General features: G+C 56.9%; 1 protein-coding gene across 2 annotated transcripts in view; it reads left to right on the top strand.

The window, feature by feature from the left end:
- Positions 1-2,668: 2,668 nt before the first annotated feature.
- GRIK5 (glutamate ionotropic receptor kainate type subunit 5) overlaps positions 2,669-19,739 on the top strand; it is a gene marked incomplete at both ends in the record, with an annotated part of 48,021 nt that continues 30,950 nt past the window's right edge. For both annotated transcript variants that reach the window (XM_080829151.1, XM_080829152.1), the window contains 11 exons: positions 2,669-2,747; positions 3,049-3,213; positions 5,704-5,801; positions 5,904-6,069; positions 7,914-8,092; positions 9,426-9,479; positions 9,581-9,742; positions 11,258-11,410; positions 11,796-11,900; positions 12,008-12,115; positions 18,568-18,771. In XM_080829151.1, coding sequence (XP_080685277.1) covers positions 2,669-2,747; positions 3,049-3,213; positions 5,704-5,801; positions 5,904-6,069; positions 7,914-8,092; positions 9,426-9,479; positions 9,581-9,742; positions 11,258-11,410; positions 11,796-11,900; positions 12,008-12,115; positions 18,568-18,771 — 1,473 coding nt within the window. The remainder of the gene's footprint in view (positions 2,748-3,048; positions 3,214-5,703; positions 5,802-5,903; positions 6,070-7,913; positions 8,093-9,425; positions 9,480-9,580; positions 9,743-11,257; positions 11,411-11,795; positions 11,901-12,007; positions 12,116-18,567; positions 18,772-19,739) is intronic.

Consider the following 19,739-nt stretch of genomic DNA (forward strand, 5'->3'; position numbering starts at 1 on the left):
TTGCCTTTCCCTTGGTGGTCCTACCCCCAACCCCGCTCATTTCTGTGTCCTGGGCTGGCCTGTGGGTCCTCACCCCTCCCCATGCCTTGGGGTTTGTGGGCTCTGGGGATTGACCACCCCTCCTCCAGACCCCCTGGGTGGATGCACCTCAGTGTGAACCAGGCCCCCTTCCTTGGGCGCTGGCCCCGTCCCTGCCTCTGCCCCTCCAGGTTACTTGCTCTTCCTCCCCACCTCATTTCCCTCCCTGGCCCTCACTGTCCCTCCCCTAGTTTGTGCCTGTCCCCCTGGTCCCTTCCTCTTTCCACCTGACCCTCTTCCTTTTCAGAGTTTAGCGATTTTTCTCCTCCCTATAATCCTTTGCAGCACCTGTGGTCTGCTTTTTTTTTTTTTTTTTTTTTTTTTTTGCCCTCTTCCTCACCCCATTTGTCTCACCGGTTTCCCTTCTCACCTTGGCCATGTCTCCTGCTTGCCCGCTTGTCTGTCTCCCTCCCCTGGCAGGGGCCCTCACTCGGCTCCTTCTGCCCACTTGGCTGCTATGCTTCACCTTTATTCGGCTTTGCCTGAGTGTCTGGGCCTGTGGGGCTCAGGCCTGCCTGCTTCCCTGCCTCACGCAGGCCATCTTGTCTCTGTTTCTTTTGGTGTCTCATTCCTAGGTAACATGTGTGTGTCCTTCTCTCTTACTTCCTTTTGGTCTGTCTGTCTTTCTGTCCGTGCCTTCCCGTTCGTTAGGTCTTTGTCCATCCGCTCCCCTGCACTCTTTCTGCTCCCACCCGTGTCTGCCACCTGTGGGACCCTGCCCACCTGGCCCCAGGCTCTCCCTCGGGCTTCCCTCCCCTCCAGTGTCTGTTCCCCTATTTGCCCCCAGAAGCCCTTGCTGTCTCGGGATGACCCCCCTGGGCTCCTGCCTCTCTCCGAGCCCCACCCTCTACAGCCCTCCCCTGGAGAATTTCTCCTGGTCTCCAACTTGCCTTTTGCGCCTCCACCCTTGAAGCCTTCACCTCAGATCCAGATGACCATCTGCGGCCCCCAGCCTGTCCGAGACGCCCTCCCACCCCCAGCCTGCCTTTTGCAGAGGCCCCGAGAGAGGGACCTGCTCAAGGTCAGGTGGGAGTCGGGGCACAGCAGGGACTGACAGGGCCTCCTGCTGCCCTGGCCTAGGTTTTCCTGGCCACAGGGATGGTCTGAAGCATTGCATTGTGCCTCCTCACTCCGCTGGCAGGTTTCATTCTGCTCTCTCACTAGCTCAAGCCCCCCTTCTATGGGGATCGGGGAGGGGTGCAAGGCGATCCCCCCCACCCCGGCTCACCTCATAGCACTCTGGGCCTCACAGTAACCCTCTCCCCTGGATACCCAATATTCCTCCACCAGGGTATGGCTCTTGGCCAGGAGAAGCTGTGCTTCTAGCCCAACTCATCCCTTCCCTGGGGCAGGGGTGGGGGGGGCAGGTGCTCCTCAGAAGGCTGCCCCCCCCAACCCGGGGACTCCAACTGCCTGGGGATGGAGCTGTTATGGGGAGCAGAGATGCAGTGTCTCCCCCTCCTCCTCAACTCCCCAGAGCAGGGTTGGGGGCTGCAGCGTGGCACCTGCTTTGGCAGACAGCTCCCTCCCTGCCTTCCTCACTCTTCCCTTCCAGCTGCTTCTGGTGGCATCTCAAGTGGGATTGTGTTCTCTCTCCATTCCGTCTTCCTGTTCTATTCTGTGTCTCTCTGCTGCCTGTCCTGTGCTCCTCTCCCCATCCTGCCCTTTCTCCACCCCCATGGCTCCCTGCCTTCCTGCCTCTTCCCTAGGCCTGTCCTTACTCCCAGAAACTCCTCTCTCCTCTCCATCTCTCTCCCCCCTTTTCCTGTCTTCTGATTTTCTTGTTCTTGTATTTCTGCCTGTTTTTCTCTTTCCCCTTTTCTGAGTCTCTGCATTTTCTTTGCCTCAGCCTCTCTTCCTATTTTTGTCTCTCTGTTTCTCCCTTCTCTTTCTCTACTTTTTTTTTTTTTAGCCCCTTGGCTGCCTTGGGTCCATCCATCTGCCTCCATCTGTGTGTCTCTGTGTGTGTCTCCATCTTTCTCCATCATTCCCTCTCTTTCCAAGTTTCCTTAACTCCCGGATACTCTCCCCTCCAGACCCCGGATGTCCAGGCCTCTCTCCCCGTGGGATTGTGGGAGCCAGGGACGTCAGGAAAGTGGCAAGTGAGGCCTGGGATGGGGTTGCCTAGCAACCACCGCATCCTCTCCAGCCAGTTTCTGTTGCCTAGTAACAGCTGCCTGCCCAGAAACAGGGGCGGAACTGGGTGGGGGGGTGGCACTTCCTGGTTTTCCGTTGCAGTGGGGATGGTCCTTGGAATTTGCTCTTACCTGGGATCCCTCCCATTTTGGTAGCTTTGAATGTCCTCCTGCAGTGCCTGTCCCACTCAGCGCTGGGAGCTCTTCACTGGTAGTGCTCTCAGAGCCTGAATCTCCTTCGTAGCAATGCCCTCTGTATTGTCAGCTTCTGACAAGGGCAGGGCCCCTCAGAGCTCACCCACAATGTCCCGGGGTCTGTGGTCACCGCCCCGTCTCGCAGTCTTCCAAAGGGCTCTGAGGGCCCCCCTTGTCAGCAGTCTCCCCATGGGCGGGGGCTCCCTGCAGGTGGCAAGTGGGGGCCGCGGCAGCTGCGTCCCCATGAGGAGGGGAGGAAGATGCCGGCTGAGCTGCTGCTGCTGCTGATTGTTGCCTTCGCCAGCCCCAGCTGCCAGGTGCTCTCATCACTGCGCATGGGTGAGGCCCTACAGCCCCTGCCCCACCCCCGCAGAGACCCTCCCGAACAGGCCAGTCCCTCAAGACCCAGGAATCTGGGCTTTAGGTCTCAGCTTCCCTCAGCAATAAGGAACAGCAGCCCCCAGCATCTTCCTCCTGGACCCAGCAGTCCAGAACCCTAGCTCTGTCCAACCCTAGATCCAGGAGCCTAGACCCCTCTGCCTGCATCCCCACCCCCACCTCAGAGCCCAGGGGTGTAGGACCCCACCCTCTCCTTTCTCAGGACCCAGGAGTCTGGTCCCCAACCCCTGTGTCCCCTCAGCTGCAATCCTGGACGACCAGACAGTGTGTGGCCGCGGTGAGCGTCTGGCCCTGGCTCTGGCCCGGGAGCAGATCAACGGGATCATCGAGGTCCCAGCCAAGGCCCGGGTGGAAGTAGACATCTTTGAGCTTCAGCGGGACAGCCAGTACGAGACCACGGACACCAGTGAGCAGGGCCACAGGGGGCGTGGGGTGAGGCAGGACAGGCTGGTAGCCCTCAGTCTGTTTCTCAGCTTGCTTGCTTGCTTTCTAGCTCCACCTGCTCCTTCCTTCCTTGTCTGCTCTGCCTTCCCCTTCCCAGAGATGGTGCATCGGGGCATGGGGAGGTGGGGAGAGCGCCAGCCCCACCCCCACCCTATAGGAGCTGAAGACCTCATTTGAAAGATAAGCTGGCCAGGGACATAGTCCCCAGAGCTGAGTAATGATGGGCATGGCCACCGAGGCCGGGGGACCTCAGGGGCAGGGACAGCAAAAGGTCTGAGCTCTGAAAGTTGAGCAGGATATAGAAGGAGTGGGATTGCTCGAAGTATGCCCTGTAGCCACATAGTAGGGGTGCATAAGTATTTGTCGGATCCTAACAGATCAAGTGAATGTTAATAGGTATCTCTTAAACAGACATGCTGGGTTTGTACACCTTCAGGAGATGCTGTCTTCAGTGTGTTTTAGAGTGGCTGATTTCTTACAGGCCTTATCAGAGCCTTTGTTATATTCATGCATGTTTCAAATCAGTGAGAGGAAGAATGGGGTACAGTGTTTCTTGTACTTTTCCGACTGGTGCGGCACAGAACACAAACTGGGAGAAGCTGGGTTGGAGAGTAAGGAAGCAGATGGTGTTACAGGCATATGCCTATACTCTGAAGCTCGAGCGGAGGAGGTGGGTATATGGAGCTGAGGAATAGGGTGTGGGGTTGCACCTGTCCTGACTACCTGGACTTAGGACATGTTTGGAGGGATCGCGAGAGACTCTTAGGCTGAAGTGTGACGGAGCAAGAGGAGGTGAGGCTGGGCTGTTGGGCGGATCAGTTCAAGGAGGCCTACAGTGGCAGGCTGAAAGGCGCCATCTTCACCTCTAGGCAGATGGGAGCCATTGATGAGTTTAGGCTAGGGAGCTGGGCTTCTGGAAGGTGAATCTGGAGGCTAGATTTGGGTGATTAGTGAGGAGGCTGTTGCATGCCTGAGTTGAGAGCCCTAAAGTAGGGCAGGGGAGGAGGGGGTCAAAGAAAAGGAGACAGATGTGAGAAAATATGAGGACAAAAAAGAGACATGACTTGGTGACTAATTTGCCTATTGAGAGAAGGATTGAAGGCAAGGATTGTTCCAAGCATTTGCTTTGTGCAAATGTGGCCTTACCAATATGGAAGGCACAGAAGAATCAAGTTTGGAAGAAGGTAAGGGATTTAGTTATGAGGCTTTTAGTTGGTTGTGGCAGAAGCCCCACTCGAGCTGCTTTAAGAGAAAAAAGAGAGGGGCACCTGGATGGCTCAGTGGGTAAAGCCTCTGCCTTCAGCTCAGGTCATGATCTCAGGGTCCTGGGATCGAGCCCCGCATCAGGCTATCTGCTCAGCAGGGAGCCTGCTTCCTCCTCTCTCTCTCTCTCTCTGCCTGCCTCTCTGCCTACTTGTGATCTCTCTCTGTCAAATAAATAAATAAAATCTTTAAAAAAAAAAAAAAGAGAAAAAAGAGAACTTACCAGCTCATGACACTAGAAGGCCTAGGGACTAATTTCAGGCATGGTTTGATCTAGGTACTGAAATGATATCCCAGGATTGTTTCAGGCATGATTAGATAGATCCAGGTACTCAAATGATGTCCCAGGGTTGTTTCAGGCATGGCTTGATCCAGGAACTTTAATGATGTCCCAGGAATCTCTGTGTCTTCATCTGTGGGCCCTAATCTCTTCTAAGTTGGTTTCATTTTCAGGAACACTTTCACTAATACCCTGGCCCAACAGCTCAAAACTTCTATCTTACCAGGATAGCACACTTAGTCATAATTGTAGCAGAAACCTGGGGAAGGCTCTCGATGGCCTGGTTTGAGCCTGTCCCTGTCTCTGCACTAATCACTGTGGCCAGGACAGCATGGTTCTGGTACTGGACTGTGCACTGGCCAATCCTGGGAAACCTACGGTTCCCTGAGGAAAATTAGGGTTCTGCCATGGGAAGGGGCACCAGGCAGACAAAAGGAACAACTCCTACTTCCCAGTGTTGAGAAGCGTATATATTTAAGGGGAAAGAAATCAGAAGAAAGAGGAGTGAATGAATGCAAGAGAAGAACCATGTTTGGGATGTGGGGCAGAGAAGGGGCCTTGGCTGTGGGTTTGGGGTAGAGGGGCTGTGGGACGTACCCCAGGTTGCAGCATGGTTAGAAAGGAGGAGTAAGAGAGAGGCTGGGGAAGCAGGCACCAGCTTTGCCCAGGAGGCCCCTGCTCTTTCCGCTTTGGCCTTCGTTTTCTCTCTTGGTCTGACCCACTGCTCTTGCCGTTTCTCCCCGTCCCTCTATCTTGTCCAATGCAGTGGGTGGGGTCAGGGATTGGGCCTCTGGGTCTGGGGTGGCCAAGGGGGATCGGGCTGCTCCAAGCATCAGAGGTGCTTCTGGGCCAGGCGAGGGCCGGGAGGAGGGCCCCTGACTGCCATCTGTCTCTCCCCACCCCTCGCAGTGTGTCAGATCCTTCCCAAGGGAGTCGTGTCTGTCCTGGGGCCCTCCTCCAGCCCTGCGTCTGCCTCCACCGTGAGCCATATCTGTGGGGAGAAGGAGGTAAGCCAAGCGTGGGGCAGGGCAGGGGTGGGTCCCTGGGAGGCGAGGCCGGACCGGGGCAGGGGGCAACAGGGCAGAAGCAAAGGCTCCTTCTTTGTTCAGATCCCCCACATCAAAGTGGGTCCTGAGGAGACGCCCCGCCTGCAGTACCTGCGCTTCGCGTCCGTCAGCCTGTACCCCAGTAACGAGGACGTCAGCCTGGCGGTCTCCCGCATCCTCAAGTCCTTCAACTACCCCTCGGCCAGCCTCATCTGCGCCAAGGCCGAGTGTGAGGGAGAGCTGGGTGTTTTGTTTTTATTCCCCCCAGTTCCCCTGCCCAAGAGCACTGGTTTCCCATGCAGCACAAGCTCCCCTAGTCCCCTACCATCCTTCCCCCTCAGGGACCCAGACCCCCCCCCCACCCTAAAAGATCATCTGGTCCTCAGCTACTGATGGGCACCCACGTGCAAGACCCCTGCCAGGCCCTGGTGGGTGCACACTGGGTGTGGTCCCTGAGGTCACTCCAGGGCCAGCAGGGGACATGGCAGCCGAGCACCATCAGTGGTCCTGTGAGGTGCTGTCGGAGCACAGAGAAGGGAATCCTACCCGGGTCCAGAAGGCTCAGAGCCCGGGTCACCAAGAAAGGGGCCTCTGAGCGGGACCTGAAGGTTGGGGAGGTGTTGGGGGTCAGGGAGAGGTTGGGTGTGTGGCCGGGCAGAGGCCAAGGGCTTAGGGGCGTGTGGCCCCTGTGAGAGGCTCGAGGAGCTCCCAGTGAGCCCGGTGCCCGTGTGTGGGAGCCATGAAACAGCACGTGCAGGAGGCACGATCACGCAGGGCCTTGTGTCAGCCTGGAAGGTTCCTACATGGGGCGGGGCCGGGAACACTGGGTGTGTGTCACAGAAAGAGCTCTGGCCGCAGGTGGAGACGGCTGCGGGCTGTGGCCGGCAGACCAGGGACAGGCAGGGCCTGGCAGTGCTGGTTAGGTCTCTGGTGTGACCGCTGGCTGGAGCAGCCTGGAGGGGTTTGAGGAGAGTCCTGAGGGGAAAGGGAGAGGGTGCTGGCACTGGTGGTGACTGGGTTCTGCCCAAGAAAGAGGGCGCAGTCAGGTTGAGGCGTCTCTGCAGCCATGAAGGGGAGACGTCCAGGGGGCTGGTGGGTTTGCAGGTGTGCAGGTGGAGAGAGAGGGGGCCATGCTTAGCAACCTCCAGGAGAAATTCGTCTTTCCGAAGGCATTTACTGAATGCCTGCCACAGTCCCGACATTGTTCTTGTTACTGGAGGCAGAGCAGTGCATGCGCTGGCCAGGCCGGGTCCCCTGGCTTCCTCATGGGAGGAACTAGGAAGTAGTAAGTCCTACTGACAAGCAGAAGAGGGTGACGGATTGGGGGTGTGATGCGAAGTGGAATAGTGACCCCCGCTTTGAGGAGGTGACACGGGGGTAAAGATCTGTAGGAGGTGAAGGAGGGAGCTGTGCGGCCATCCGGGAGAAGAGGGAGCAGCTAGCACGGAGGCCACAGGTTGGGGGCCACGGGATGGGGGCGTGTGTGCCAGACGGGGAGGGGGCGGGCAGGGGGAGTGGGGCCCGGAGGCTAAGGACTTGGGCTTCTACTCTGAAGGGCCAGAAACCATGAGAGGGTTTGCACAGGAGGAGGCACACCTTGGCTTCACTCGCTTGTGGCTGGCCTTCAGGGATAGCCTTGGGGGCAGGTGTGGCTGTCGGAAGGGCTGAGGGAAGGCTGTGGTTCAGGTGCCCCCTTCCTCCACCCCTGCACCGTGGGCTCTGCCTTGTTCGCAGGTGGAGCCTGGCATGTTGGGTGTGGGTGAGAGAGAACGGGAGCAGGGAGGCTGGGTTGCCATCAGGGATTGGGCCTGAGCCCCAGGCAGGCTGGTGGTGGCTTGCATGACAGCAGTGGAATGTGGCTTGCACAAGTGAACTGTGAAATCCCTGTCACACGTCCCAGGAGGCAGAAAGGTGGCAGGAGACAGTCGTCTGGAGGTTGAGCATGGGGTCCCGGGGCCCAGTACCCCCAAGAGAGCCACCATGCTGTGGGCAGTGTAGCCCTCATCCTCTCCCAGGCTCCCCTACGCCAGGCACTTGCCGTGGACTCTGACCCAGGCCCTCTGGTTTCCCCAGGCCTGTTGCGGTTGGAGGAGCTGGTGCGTGGCTTCCTCATCTCCAAGGAGACGCTGTCGGTGAGGATGCTGGACGACAGCCGGGACCCCACACCGCTGCTCAAGGAGATCCGCGACGACAAGGTGTCCACCATCATCATTGATGCCAACGCGTCCATCTCCCACCTCATCCTCCGTAAGGTGGGTCCCCCCGTCCCTGATTCCCTGCAGAGTCGGGGCAGAAACGTGGCGTCACGGAGCAAGTCACCCCATGCCCACGTGCCTCAGTGGTCCCATGGGGCGTGGAGACCCGCTTCCTACGCACAGATGATTAGCTTGCTGCTTCCCGGTTGCACCCCTAGTCGGGCCCTGGAGAGTCCCCTCCCCTCTCTCTGCACACTGGCTGCCTCGGTGGGTTGCTGCGGTGGGAGCTCCCCGTGATCTTCACTAAGTGCTTGTCCTGCCATGTGGAGGCACTTGAATTTGGCTCCCACCCACCCTGCTGGGTGGGTGTGATAATCATTTTGTGGCCAAAGGAGCTGGGGTTCTGGGGTGGGGAGAGGAAATGGGCTGGCTCAGGGGTACCCATGCTGGGACCTGCCCCCGCAGGCCCGCCTCATGCCCGCCAGCGGTGACCTATATTCATTCATCACCCATTGCTTCCCGGCTCTTAATTCATTCTCATAATCCAATCTGTATTATTTATTTTTCTCTAGTTTTTTTTTTTTTTTTAATTAAAACCATATGTCACTGCTGATCATAGCATACAGGAAGACGTATGGAAGACGTGTGGACAGAATCCATAGGGCCCTTGAGGCAGGAAGGCTTAGAGAAAGGATTTCGGGCTTGGGAGGGAGGCAGGCAGGCCTGGGCTGGGGTCCCACGAGCTGAGTGACCAGTGGTCACTTTCCTCTTGAGCCTGCATGTCCCCAACCCTCACGATGACAGTATCTGCCACTCAGGCAATGCAGGCTGGCGCCGTTTACTGTTCTAATGACCATAGCAGGGACAGGGTTCCACACCCCTCGTAGGGAGAGGCCTTCTTGTTTTGTTCTTCTTGAGGACTGTGAAGAAGGGGGGTGACTTATCTGGCCCGTGAGCAGGCTGAGCCCCACACGGGAGCGGCCCACACTCAGCTTTGGGGCAGTGCGGGGAGAAGGTGAAGGTTCAGGGTACCCTCCCAGCCTGCCCTGTTTCTAAGGCATCCCTCTGCCTGCCTGTCTCCAGAAGGCAGCCTTGTAAGTGCCCTAAAGAGGGGTGCAGGCATCTGAGGGAACCCTTCTCTCCTCTGTGGAGACCTCCATCTCACCTGGGGCACCAGTCCACACAGCGTGACAGCAGGGACTGAGGTCTCCCTCTGCCCCCACGCGTCTCCTTCTCCCTGTCTCTGTCTCGGGGTGTCTCTTACTGCGTCTCCCACGGGTGTCTTCACTAGGCCTGTCTCTAAATCTCTCTCCCTCTCTCGGCGTCTCCTCGGCTCGGCCCGTGGGTCTTCACCTCTCCCACTGCGTCCGCACCGCCGTGTGTTCTCCAGGCCTCAGAGCTGGGAATGACCTCAGCGTTTTACAAGTACATCCTCACCACCATGGTGCGTACCCTACTGAGCTCCTCTGGTCCCCCTGTACCTCCCGTGGTGTCTGGCCTGCCTAGGGCCCGGCTCCAGGCCTCACGCCTTCCTCTGGGTCCCAGGACTTCCCCATCCTGCACCTGGACGGGATTGTGGAGGACACCTCCAACATCCTGGGCTTCTCCATGTTCAACACCTCACATCCCTTCTACCCCGAGTTTGTGCGCAGCCTCAACATGTCCTGGAGGGAGAACTGTGAAGCCAGCACCTACCCGGGTCCTGCGGTGAGCACTTGCCTTCCCCCCCAGGCACACAAACATTTCTGTGGGTCCCTTTAGACCTTGAGCAGATGGTGCTCAGAACCCTCTGGCACCCCCACTCGCATCCCAAGTACATGCTACGAGACCTCCCATGCCATCTCCCATGCTCCCCAGCCACACTGGCCTCCTCCAGGTGCCTGTGTGGCCCCAGCACACACCCACCCCAGGGCCTTTGCACTCGCTCCTCCCGCTACTTTGTGTGTACTTCCCCAGAGAACTAGCGATTCTCCCTCATTGCCAAGTCAGCACTCCAACATTCCCTCAGTTATAAGACCTTCCTTGATCCCCCATCTGAAAAAAAAAAAAATTCCCCAGTGTTTTAGCTCCCCTCCCTACTGGATTTTTCTCCCTAGCTCCTGTCCTTGCATATTTAATCACCACAGGAGTCGTTCTATATTTTGCTTAGGCATAGATACAAGTAAATAGACTGTCCCAGGATGGCAGGGGTTTCTTTCTTTGTTCACCATTGTATTCCCAGCACCGAAATCAGCCTGGTTTAGGGTAGGCGTCCAATAATACATGTTGAATAAATGCAAGCATACCAAAGACATATACCTACGTGTGTTTGTTCCCAGACACGTAGTTACCTGCCCAGGCCCCGAGACGCTGTTCCTGCATACACACACACACACACACACATACACACACACACAGAGCCAGGCCATTGGACATCATGGACCTACCTGGGCAGAGGTGCATTTGTGTGCATCTGTCTCCACAACACAGCCGTTCAGACCCTCCCACCGACCCGGCAGAGACGTACTCTCTTGCACACACACACATGCACACACCACGGGTCGTCAGCCACAGCGCGGCGCCCGGTGGGTGTCACTCACTGGGCGCCCGGCGGTACTGAGCCCGTGCGCATGTTATCCTGTTTGATCCTCATGCTAGAATGTGGTGGAGGCAGAGAGTACAATCATCCCCATTTTACAGGGAAGGAAACTGAGGTGGAAATAGGAGAGCCGGGCCTCCAGCTCGGAGCTTTCTGCTGTGTAGGCCTAGGCTCCCAACCATGCCAGCCTCCTAGATGCCACACCCACGCTGTGTGTAGACAGACAGGCGTGTGTGTCCCGCCTGCATACATGAGCATCAGGCTGTGGCCCTCTTCCCGTGCCTGCCTCAGCCATATGGACACAAATGGCAGGGCGTGCCCTCAGGCCCACGGACATCTCCCTGTGGAGGTGACCCGGCTGGCCATCCAGGCCAACCCTCTCTGACTTCCCCTTCCCCCAAACAGGTGCGTGGCCGCATGACTCGGGGAGAGCCACTCCCCAGACACGTGGGCAGCACGCGCTTTTTCCCCATAGCCATCTGATTCCCTGAGAAAGGCACCCCCCGCCACCGCCCTGAGACCCGTCCTCACTGCCAGCCTGCCTGGTTCCGCGTTCCTGGAGAGAGGGGCATTGTCTGAGGGCTGTGGGGTGCCCTGGCTGAGCTGCCTCTCTGCCATCCTGCCCCCCCCCCACCCTCCCCCAGCTGTCGGCAGCCCTGATGTTTGACGCCGTGCACGTGGTGGTGAGCGCCGTCCGGGAGCTGAACCGCAGCCAGGAGATCGGCGTGAAGCCGCTGGCCTGTACGTCGGCCAACATTTGGCCCCACGGGACCAGCCTCATGAACTACCTGCGCATGGTGAGCCGGGAGCGGGGAGGGCCGAGGGGGCAAGGCCGTCCACCTCAGGCTGGGACGCTCACTGTGTCCACCCTGTGGCCCCTTTGCCCTCTCCCCCGCTACCAACCCCACCCACCGCCTGCTTTCTCTGGGCCTCTTCCTCCTCCTTTCTGTGGCCTCTCTCCTCCCGGCCTTCCTCTGCCCGTCTGCGCTGCCCTCTCCCGGCTTCTTTGTCCCACCTTCTTTCTTTTGCTGGGAGTTGTCTTTCTCTTTTAACTGTGGTCTTCCCTGGTCCCTCTCCCTCTCTTGTCTGTCTCTTCCTTCTCCATCTCCTCCCCTCTGGGCCTCTCCCGCTTGTACCTCCGGGCCCCTGCCACCCCCCTCTGCCCGCCTCCCGCCCTGCTAGGTAGAGTATGACGGGCTGACTGGGCGGGTCGAGTTCAACAGCAAAGGGCAGAGGACCAACTATACCCTGCGCATCCTCGAGAAGTCCCGGCAGGGCCACCGTGAGGTGAGCAGGCCAGGGGGACCTCCAGAGTCCCGGTGGGGTGGGGGCAGCCCAGGGGGCTGAGGCGTCTTCAGGCTGGCCTCATGCTCATGGCAGCTTCTCTGCCCCAGATCGGGGTATGGTACTCTAACCGGACCCTGGCCATGAACGCCACCACCCTGGACATCAACCTGTCGCAGACGCTGGCCAACAAGACGCTGGTGGTCACAACCATTCTGGTGAGTGGCCCTCGGCAGGGACGGCCCTTTCCCGAGTAACGCCCCAACCCAGTCCCAGTGAGGGGGGTGCCTTGTCTCAGGCAGCACGCAGACCAGCAGGGAATGTGACCCATGGACCCAGCAACTCCTGACTGTGGCCAGGGTGTCACCAGCTTCATTGCCCCTGCAAGAGGGGAGGGCACAGGCTTTGGCAGCTGGCAGTCACATGATGGGTGTCATGGGGAGTCCATGGGGCCACACAGTGTGTGGCTGGGTGCCGCCCCCAGTGTCTGGCCCAGAGTAGGCCCCCGAAAGTCACCATCACTGGCACGGTCATTTTGCCACACTGGCCACTTGAGGGTGTTGACATGTGACAACTTCATGTCCATCTTAAAGTTGTGGAAAGCAGGGCTCTGAGAGGCGAGGTGTCTTGCCAGCGGTCCCACAGCGAGGACATGGCAGAGCCAGGGCAGGGGTCATGTCCCTGAGGCTCCAGAGCCTGAGATGGAGCCGCTGTGCTCTGCACCTGCAGTCCTTTGTACTTGAACTTGAGCACCAGCCAGGGACACGGTCCAGGAACCCCTGTGCATGCTGTTCCTGCGGTAAGCAGATCAGAGACCAAGGGGCCTTCGTGGGTCAGCGAGTGTGTACGGAGCGCCCCACCCTGCACCAGCCCCTGTGCCGGACCCTTCCCAGGCGCTGCTTTACAGACCTGTCAGCCGTTCCACGAGGCTTGTCTTACTTTCCTCATTTTGAAGGTGAGGAAGCAGGTCACAGGGCGAATCCTGGTTGGAATCGAGGGACGTGCTCAGAGACTGTGGCCTCTCCCCCTGCACACTGCTGCCTCACGCCAGGCACAGCAGGCCACCAGGAGGTCAGGACAGGGGGTGACACACAGGCCCCAGTGAGCAGGAGGTGGCCCAGAGCCCCTGGGCCTGGAGGCCGGGGTGCCAGGCAGCCGTGCCCTGTAGAGCAGCCAAGTGCCTGGCATGCTGGCCTCTGCTGTCTGTGCAAGGCCCTCAGTGAGTGTGTAAGCTGCTCCCAGCTGCCAGGGCTGAGGTCGAGAGGGTTGCCACACGTGCCACAGGATCCCAGCGGCCCCCTCGAGCCATGCGGCACGGAGCTGTTCTCTCCGTCCCCAGGGAACTCCCAGTCTAATGAGGACCTCGTGTCCCTCTGGAGAAGGGCCAGTGAGCCTGCTGGGGAGGCCCAGATGGCCTGCAGACGGGAAACCAGACGCCTCATAACAGCCTCCCCAGTGGGCCGGGCTGGGCTGGCTGGGAGGAGTCATGCCTCCGCGCCTGTGGCAGTGTGGCCAGACCCAGAAGCTTCCAGGGGCCAAGAGAGATGAGGTCCTCAGTGGGGAGCAGGGACAGAGGTCAGGGACAGGATGTCAGGAGAGTTGAGCCATGATCCTGGAGGCTTCATCCCCTCCTCATACCTGTCTCCCCTTTGCCCTAAAGCCCATAAGCCAGTGTGGTTCTCTTCCTAAGATTCATTGCTCTTTGGATGGATGGATGGATGGATGGATTCATTCATTCATTCCACAAAATTTACTGAAGCCGCTGTGCACCAGGCCTAACACAAATGCTGGATGTACGTGAATAGTCAGACGGTCTTGTGGTTTCTTTACTCTTGAGTGGCACTGGGAGAGGGGATGCCATTCTGATGGAGGAGATCGACCTGGACACAACCATTCCAACACAGGTAATGAAGGAACCCCTCCCCGCCTAGAAAGGAGGGACTGACTCAGCTTTAGAAGAGTTTGAAGAGGCCTTCGCAAAGGAGGTAGCATTAGACAGGGTTTTAGAAGCTGTGTAGGAGTTGGGTGCATGGAGAAGGAAGGACTGGACATGCCGAGAAGCATGAGCTTTGAGAACAGGGGCTTAGGAGATGTTTGTCAGACCAGATGTGGAAGCAGTGGCTTCGTCTGCACAGCTGGACATATGCATTCGTTCGCTGATGTTTTCTGACGTCAGAAAACTGGGCTGGGCCCGCGTTGGGCATGGGGGGATTCTGGCATGAGACTAACCGGGTTCCTGGGACAAGAGGTGGTCAGACTCTGCCTTTTGCCCCCCGCTCTGACCCTGGGGCCTAGAACAGTGCCTGGCACCTAGCAAGCACAGGGGGTGGTAAGTGCTGTGATGGGGGTGGCCCGGTGATGTGGGGCTGTTGGGGGGAGGTCTCTGGAGGGTGCACTTATCCTTTCCCTGAGCCCTTGGAGGGCATTGAGCCGGAAGGGGCAGGGTCCTATCTAGATGTGAGAAGAGCTCCAGAGAGGTGCTCCAGGTCGGGAGGTGAGGCCTGAGCTTGCTGGGGCTGTAGGAGGAGGGAGGGGAAGCTCGTGTGGGTGTTGAGGCTGGCAGAGAGGCTGGGAGTGAGGGTGCAGGGGGAGGCCCGAGGAGGGGGAAGGGTGAGGTGTCTCTGCGGTGGAGCTCACTGGTCTGGAGCCGAAAGGGTGGCTGGGCCCAAGCTTGACAGAGGCCCCACAAGGAAGCTAAGGTCCAAAAGAAGGCCCATGGAGGCAAGGCTGTGTGGGGCCTTCCCTCAACCTTCAGCCCTGCTCCCGCCTGTAAAGGTTTCCCAGAATGCTCCGTGGTCCCTGTGATTGTCTTTCCCATGCTGGGATGTCTCATCCTCCTCTTGGGTGAACCTGTGGCTGGTCGGATCTTGCTCTCCTTCTGACTTTGCCCCCGCCACTTCAGCTGGCCTAAACCTTCATCTGTAAAATGGGTCTCCTAATCCCGCCTCCAAGGGCTGTGGGAGGATCTCATGAGGTAGAAAAGCCACCTGGCCTCCTAGCACTGAAGGCATACCTTCCTGAGCTCGCATCCCGGATAAACCAGAACCCACCGTGGCCAGCGTCTCAGAGCCCGGCCAGGCCCGCCCTCGGCTCGTGCAGTCCGGTCCTCCTGGCTACTCCAAGCTTGGTACCCGGATGACGCCCAGACCAACCACATTGTGGTCCTCATTTGTATTTCCCTAACAGGGACATCGATCACCTTTTCCGCATTATTGGCCATTTGATACTCTTCTTTTGGAAGTCCCCTGTTAGAGTCTTTTTTTTTTTTTTTTAATTAAACAAAAATTGGGACATGGGATCTTTTTACCGATTTATGAGTTATTTATATATTCTGGATATAAGTTCTCACTGGATGTTTGTCCTGCAAATACCTTGTGCCTCGCTTCTGCACCCACAGTCTTTCGATGAAAAGATTTCTAATTTTACTAAGGTCCATTTTATCCGTGATTTTTTTTCCTTTTTGATTAATGCTTTTAGAATTTAAGAATCCTTTGCCTACCCCAAGGTCACAAGGACAGACTTCTATTTGTTTTTGAAAAACTTAATCGTTGTACCTTTTACAGTGAGATCTACCATCCTCCTGATGTAGCATGTGAGGTAGGGGGACAGGACACATTTATGTCTCGGTTTTCGTTTTGTTTGAGATTTTATTTTTAATAATCTCTATGCCCAGTGTGGAACTCGAACTCATGACCCTGAGATCAAGAGTCACAGGCTCTTCTGACTGAGCCAGCCAGGCGCTCCCCCAAACAACCACCCCCAAGCTCTCTATTCTATTGTCGGTTTGTCTGTCTTTGCACTAACACCACATTGTCTCAAATACCGTAGCTTTAAATTAAGTAGTAATACCCCAGAGGCTCAGTCCTCCAATTTCTTCTTTAGGATTGCTCTGGCTCTTCCTGACCATTCACACTTCTATATACACTTAAATATCCTGCTTCAAATTTTAAAAATATTTTCATAATTAATATTAAAATTTTTAATTAAAAGAATTCATCACATCGGAGGAGGCACCGAAGTTAATGCAAACCTACATAAAACAGATTTCAAAGAGCACATGGGGTGAGGAGTGGAAAGCCAGGCTCCTTCCGCTCCACGCACCCCCTTTTTTTCCTCGGAGACCACATCCTTCCAGAAACGTCAATGCACATACAATCTGTAGCTAGGTTTTTTTTTTTTTTCCTTTTCCTCTTAATATATCCGATAGAACTTGTTATTTTAGGAGTTGCCTAGGAGTCTTCGATGACATCAATAATCTTTTTAACCTGTCCCAAATTAGGCAATTTCAGTCTTTGTTCCCACTGGGAGCGGTGCTGCCATGCTGCTGTTGGGCGTACATTTTGTGTACAGATGCACAGCCATTTGTGGGATGGATTCTTAGAATCAGACTTAGCACCAGCCCACTGTCTGTCTGCGGCGCTTCCGCAGAAAACTGAAGGAGTCGGAAAACCCTGCGTGAGAGGCTCTGTCAGACCCTTGGTTCCGGTGGTCTGGGGCTCTGTGTTGAGTCCTACATCATTGCTCTCTGAACTCGAGTTCTGTTCATAGGCCCCAGTCCCTATTTCTGCCTTCATAAGTTCAGACCCCAATGCTGAGGCCTTGATCCCAAACCCACAACACAGGTGTCTCAGCCTTGGATCTGGAGATCAGCTGGGCCTTGGCGGAAGGACCGAGGACTTCACGGTGCAAAGCAACTGGGTTTGGAGGCCCAGCTTTGTCCCATCTCCCCTCCCCACTGCCCTGCTTCTGCTCTGGGGCCTCAGATGAGACACTGGGCCTCCCTGAGCTTCGGTTTCCTGCTCCGTATGTCCAGAGAACTTGGGGGATGGGGGGAGCCTTCCAGCTCTAACGCTGGTGCCTGCCTAGAGAAGTCTTGATTTCTGATTCACCAGCTTTGACACCTGGCCCGTGTCCCCGGTCTACCTGGCTTCTCCCATGTCCCCCTCGGATTCTGCTCACTTGGCTTCCGTCTAGCACTGGGCCTCAGAGCCGAGCTTCGGAGTCAGCCTGGCTTGTCCATCTCAGCCACTTACAGCTTCATTTCTCGGGACCTTGGTGTCCTCATCTCTGAAACGGGGGTATTAATACCGACCTCCCACGCTGACGGAGTAGCTGTCACACAGCAAGCCTACAAGAAATTCTAGCTACTGATGCTATTATTAGCAGCATCTCACATTCCTACTCCCCGTTCCACAGTTTGGGGCTTGGAAAGGCGGCTTGGTGGAGAGAGAGCAGCACTGACTTCCCTCCATCCCACTACCCCTCAGCTGTGGGGCTTGGTGCGGTCCGCAAACCTGGAGCCTATACTGAGACTTGGCCTCATTGTACCGGTGGCTGGGGAACAAATCACCTCGCTTGACCTCCGTGAGCCTCAGTTTTCCACATGTGTAAATTGAGTCTGATAATGCCTCTGGTATAAGGTCACTGCCAGGAGTTAAAGGGATCTGTTCGAGGGCCGGGGGTGGGGGGACTGGCACTCAGCTGGTACTCGGTACGCGGCCACCATCCTGGATATTCTTGCCAGAGCCCGCCCCGCTGTGTCTGAAGCCCTAACTTCCTTTGTTCCTCTGTCCGGAGAGACACCATACACATACCCTTTCAGACAATAACTGTGTCAAGATTAAGATTCCCTTTGGGCGACATCATCTTCTTAATGCCTCGTCTTACTAGCCCTTGGCACTTTTTCTCTGCTTTTGTGCTCATTTGGTGCATTGGGGGGTCAGTAAGGTTTGTTGGAACCCCTCAGAAATAAGCATCAGGGTAGCAAACCTGTGCAAAGTCTGAGGTGTTTGCTTAGCTTGCAAAGCATTACCAGAATCGGTATTAGAATGTGAATTGCTGTTAACCTTTATAATCAGGACATTTTGCAAAACAGCCCAGGATTCCAGAATTCTTGACGTCGGGCCATCTGGCATCTCAGGCCCGCTTCCCTCACAGTGATGTCGGCTGGCTCTCGATCCTGGTGGGGCAGACCCTGTGATCCCTTGCTAGCTCATCAAGTCAGTTCAGGGGGTCAGTACTGGTCGTGTGGACAAGAGGGGCACCTGGCTGGCTCGGTCAGTAGAATATGTGACTCTCGATCCCAGGGTTGTGAGTTCAAGCCCCGTGTTGGGTATATTGATATCTTAAAAAAGAGAAAAAAAAAAAAAAAGAAAGAAAAGTGAAGTGGAGCAGAACGGAAACTAATCAGGGTCTGTTGCCTTTTGGTCCCTAAGGGTAAGGACTCTTTTGAGGAACAAAGTCTGTTTTTTAAGTACGCATATGCGTGCGTAGGACTTGCGTAGGACTTGCGTTGCAAAGTAAAATGTATCTCTTACTATGATCATGGTCAGAAATTTGAAAGCCCCTCTTCCAGTTTGGCATAATCTCCTTCCAGTGTGATTCACTCTTAGGTTACTCGCCTCCCTGGTAAGCATTTGAGCATCAAATTGGCCGGCAGAGCTGAACACCGCTCCCTGTGATCGGCAGGGAGGGGGCGGCGTCCCGAAACCACAGCCGGCAGCTTCCAGGCCTAACCCCGCTCTGAGCATCTTCAGGCCAGGAACAGATGCCCTGACTCCGTCCCTCTCAGAGGCGGATTCCCGACCTGGCGGCCCCGGCCAGGGCTCCAGGCTCTTCAAGCAGCCCCTAGCTGCCCAGTCTCTGACCTCTCTTCTCTGCTGCTTCCCAGGAGAACCCATACGTCATGCGCCGGCCGAACTTCCAGGCCCTGTCTGGGAATGAGCGTTTCGAGGGCTTCTGCGTGGACATGCTGCGTGAGCTGGCTGAGCTCCTGCGCTTCCGTTACCGCCTGCGGCTGGTGGAGGATGGGCTGTACGGGGCGCCCGAGCCCAACGGCTCCTGGACAGGCATGGTCGGCGAGCTCATCAACCGGGTACGGCTGGGCCGGGTCTGGGCAAGGGGCCATGGCCTGAGTGGGCGTGGGGAGGCCAGCAGGCAAGCAGCCAGTGGCATGTCCACCAGCTGGGCCTAGGACAGCAGGTGCTCTGTGTTCCTCTGCCCGGTGAACGCCACGGGGCCAGCATGGCCAGGTGGAGGGAGGCGAGACCTCACCTCCTGGGTCCTGCTTTGCCACATGCTCCCCTAGCATCCCTTGGCTCCACTGGTGTTCAGGGATTGTTTGGGTGAACTAAAAAGACATGGAGTTAGAATCGGACAGACTGTAGAGGTGGAAAGAGGCTTCCTGCCAGAGGGAGGGCTGGACCAGGAAGACAGGGATGGTGCTCGCTTGTGCCCTGTGGCTGGTGCCCACCAGTTGGGCCTGACCTGTTGCAGATGCATCGAGGCTGCCTGTTGTACTCACAAGTCCACTCACTCAGAAAGTCTGTGTGCCTTGCACCACGCTGGGCCTAGGACAGAGTGGTGAGCACAGGGGGCCCAGACCGTGCTCTCGAAAGGTTAGGGTGTCTTTAGGAAGCCGGAGAGCAAATGACCACAAGATAACGCTCAGGGCTGTGATGGGGGAAACTGCGAGGGGGGACCCAGAGAAGGCTCCTGACCCAGCCAGTCCAGGGAGGACTTCCCAAGAGAGGGACCCCCAAACAGATTCCCAAAGGGAGTCAGCAGAGTGAAGGGGGTATGGGAGCAGGGGAATGTGTTCAGAGCAGAGGAAATGGCATTTACAGAAGGGGAGTCAGGGTGAGACAGAGTGGGGTGCCCTGGGAGGGCCCTGAGTGTGGGTGGGATTTGGATGAAGGGGAGGAGGGAGAGAGGCAGGGGTGTGGGAGGTGGGACGTGAGGGTGGTATGGAAAAAGTATTTTGGAGTCAGACCAATCTGGGTTTGAATGCTCAGGTGAGTTGCTTCTCTTTCCTTCACTTGTCTTTTTCCCTCCCTCGGGTGG

The sequence above is a fragment of the Martes martes genome (genome assembly GCF_963455335.1).
Source record: "Martes martes genome assembly, chromosome: 17".
NCBI lineage: Eukaryota > Metazoa > Chordata > Mammalia > Carnivora > Mustelidae > Martes > Martes martes.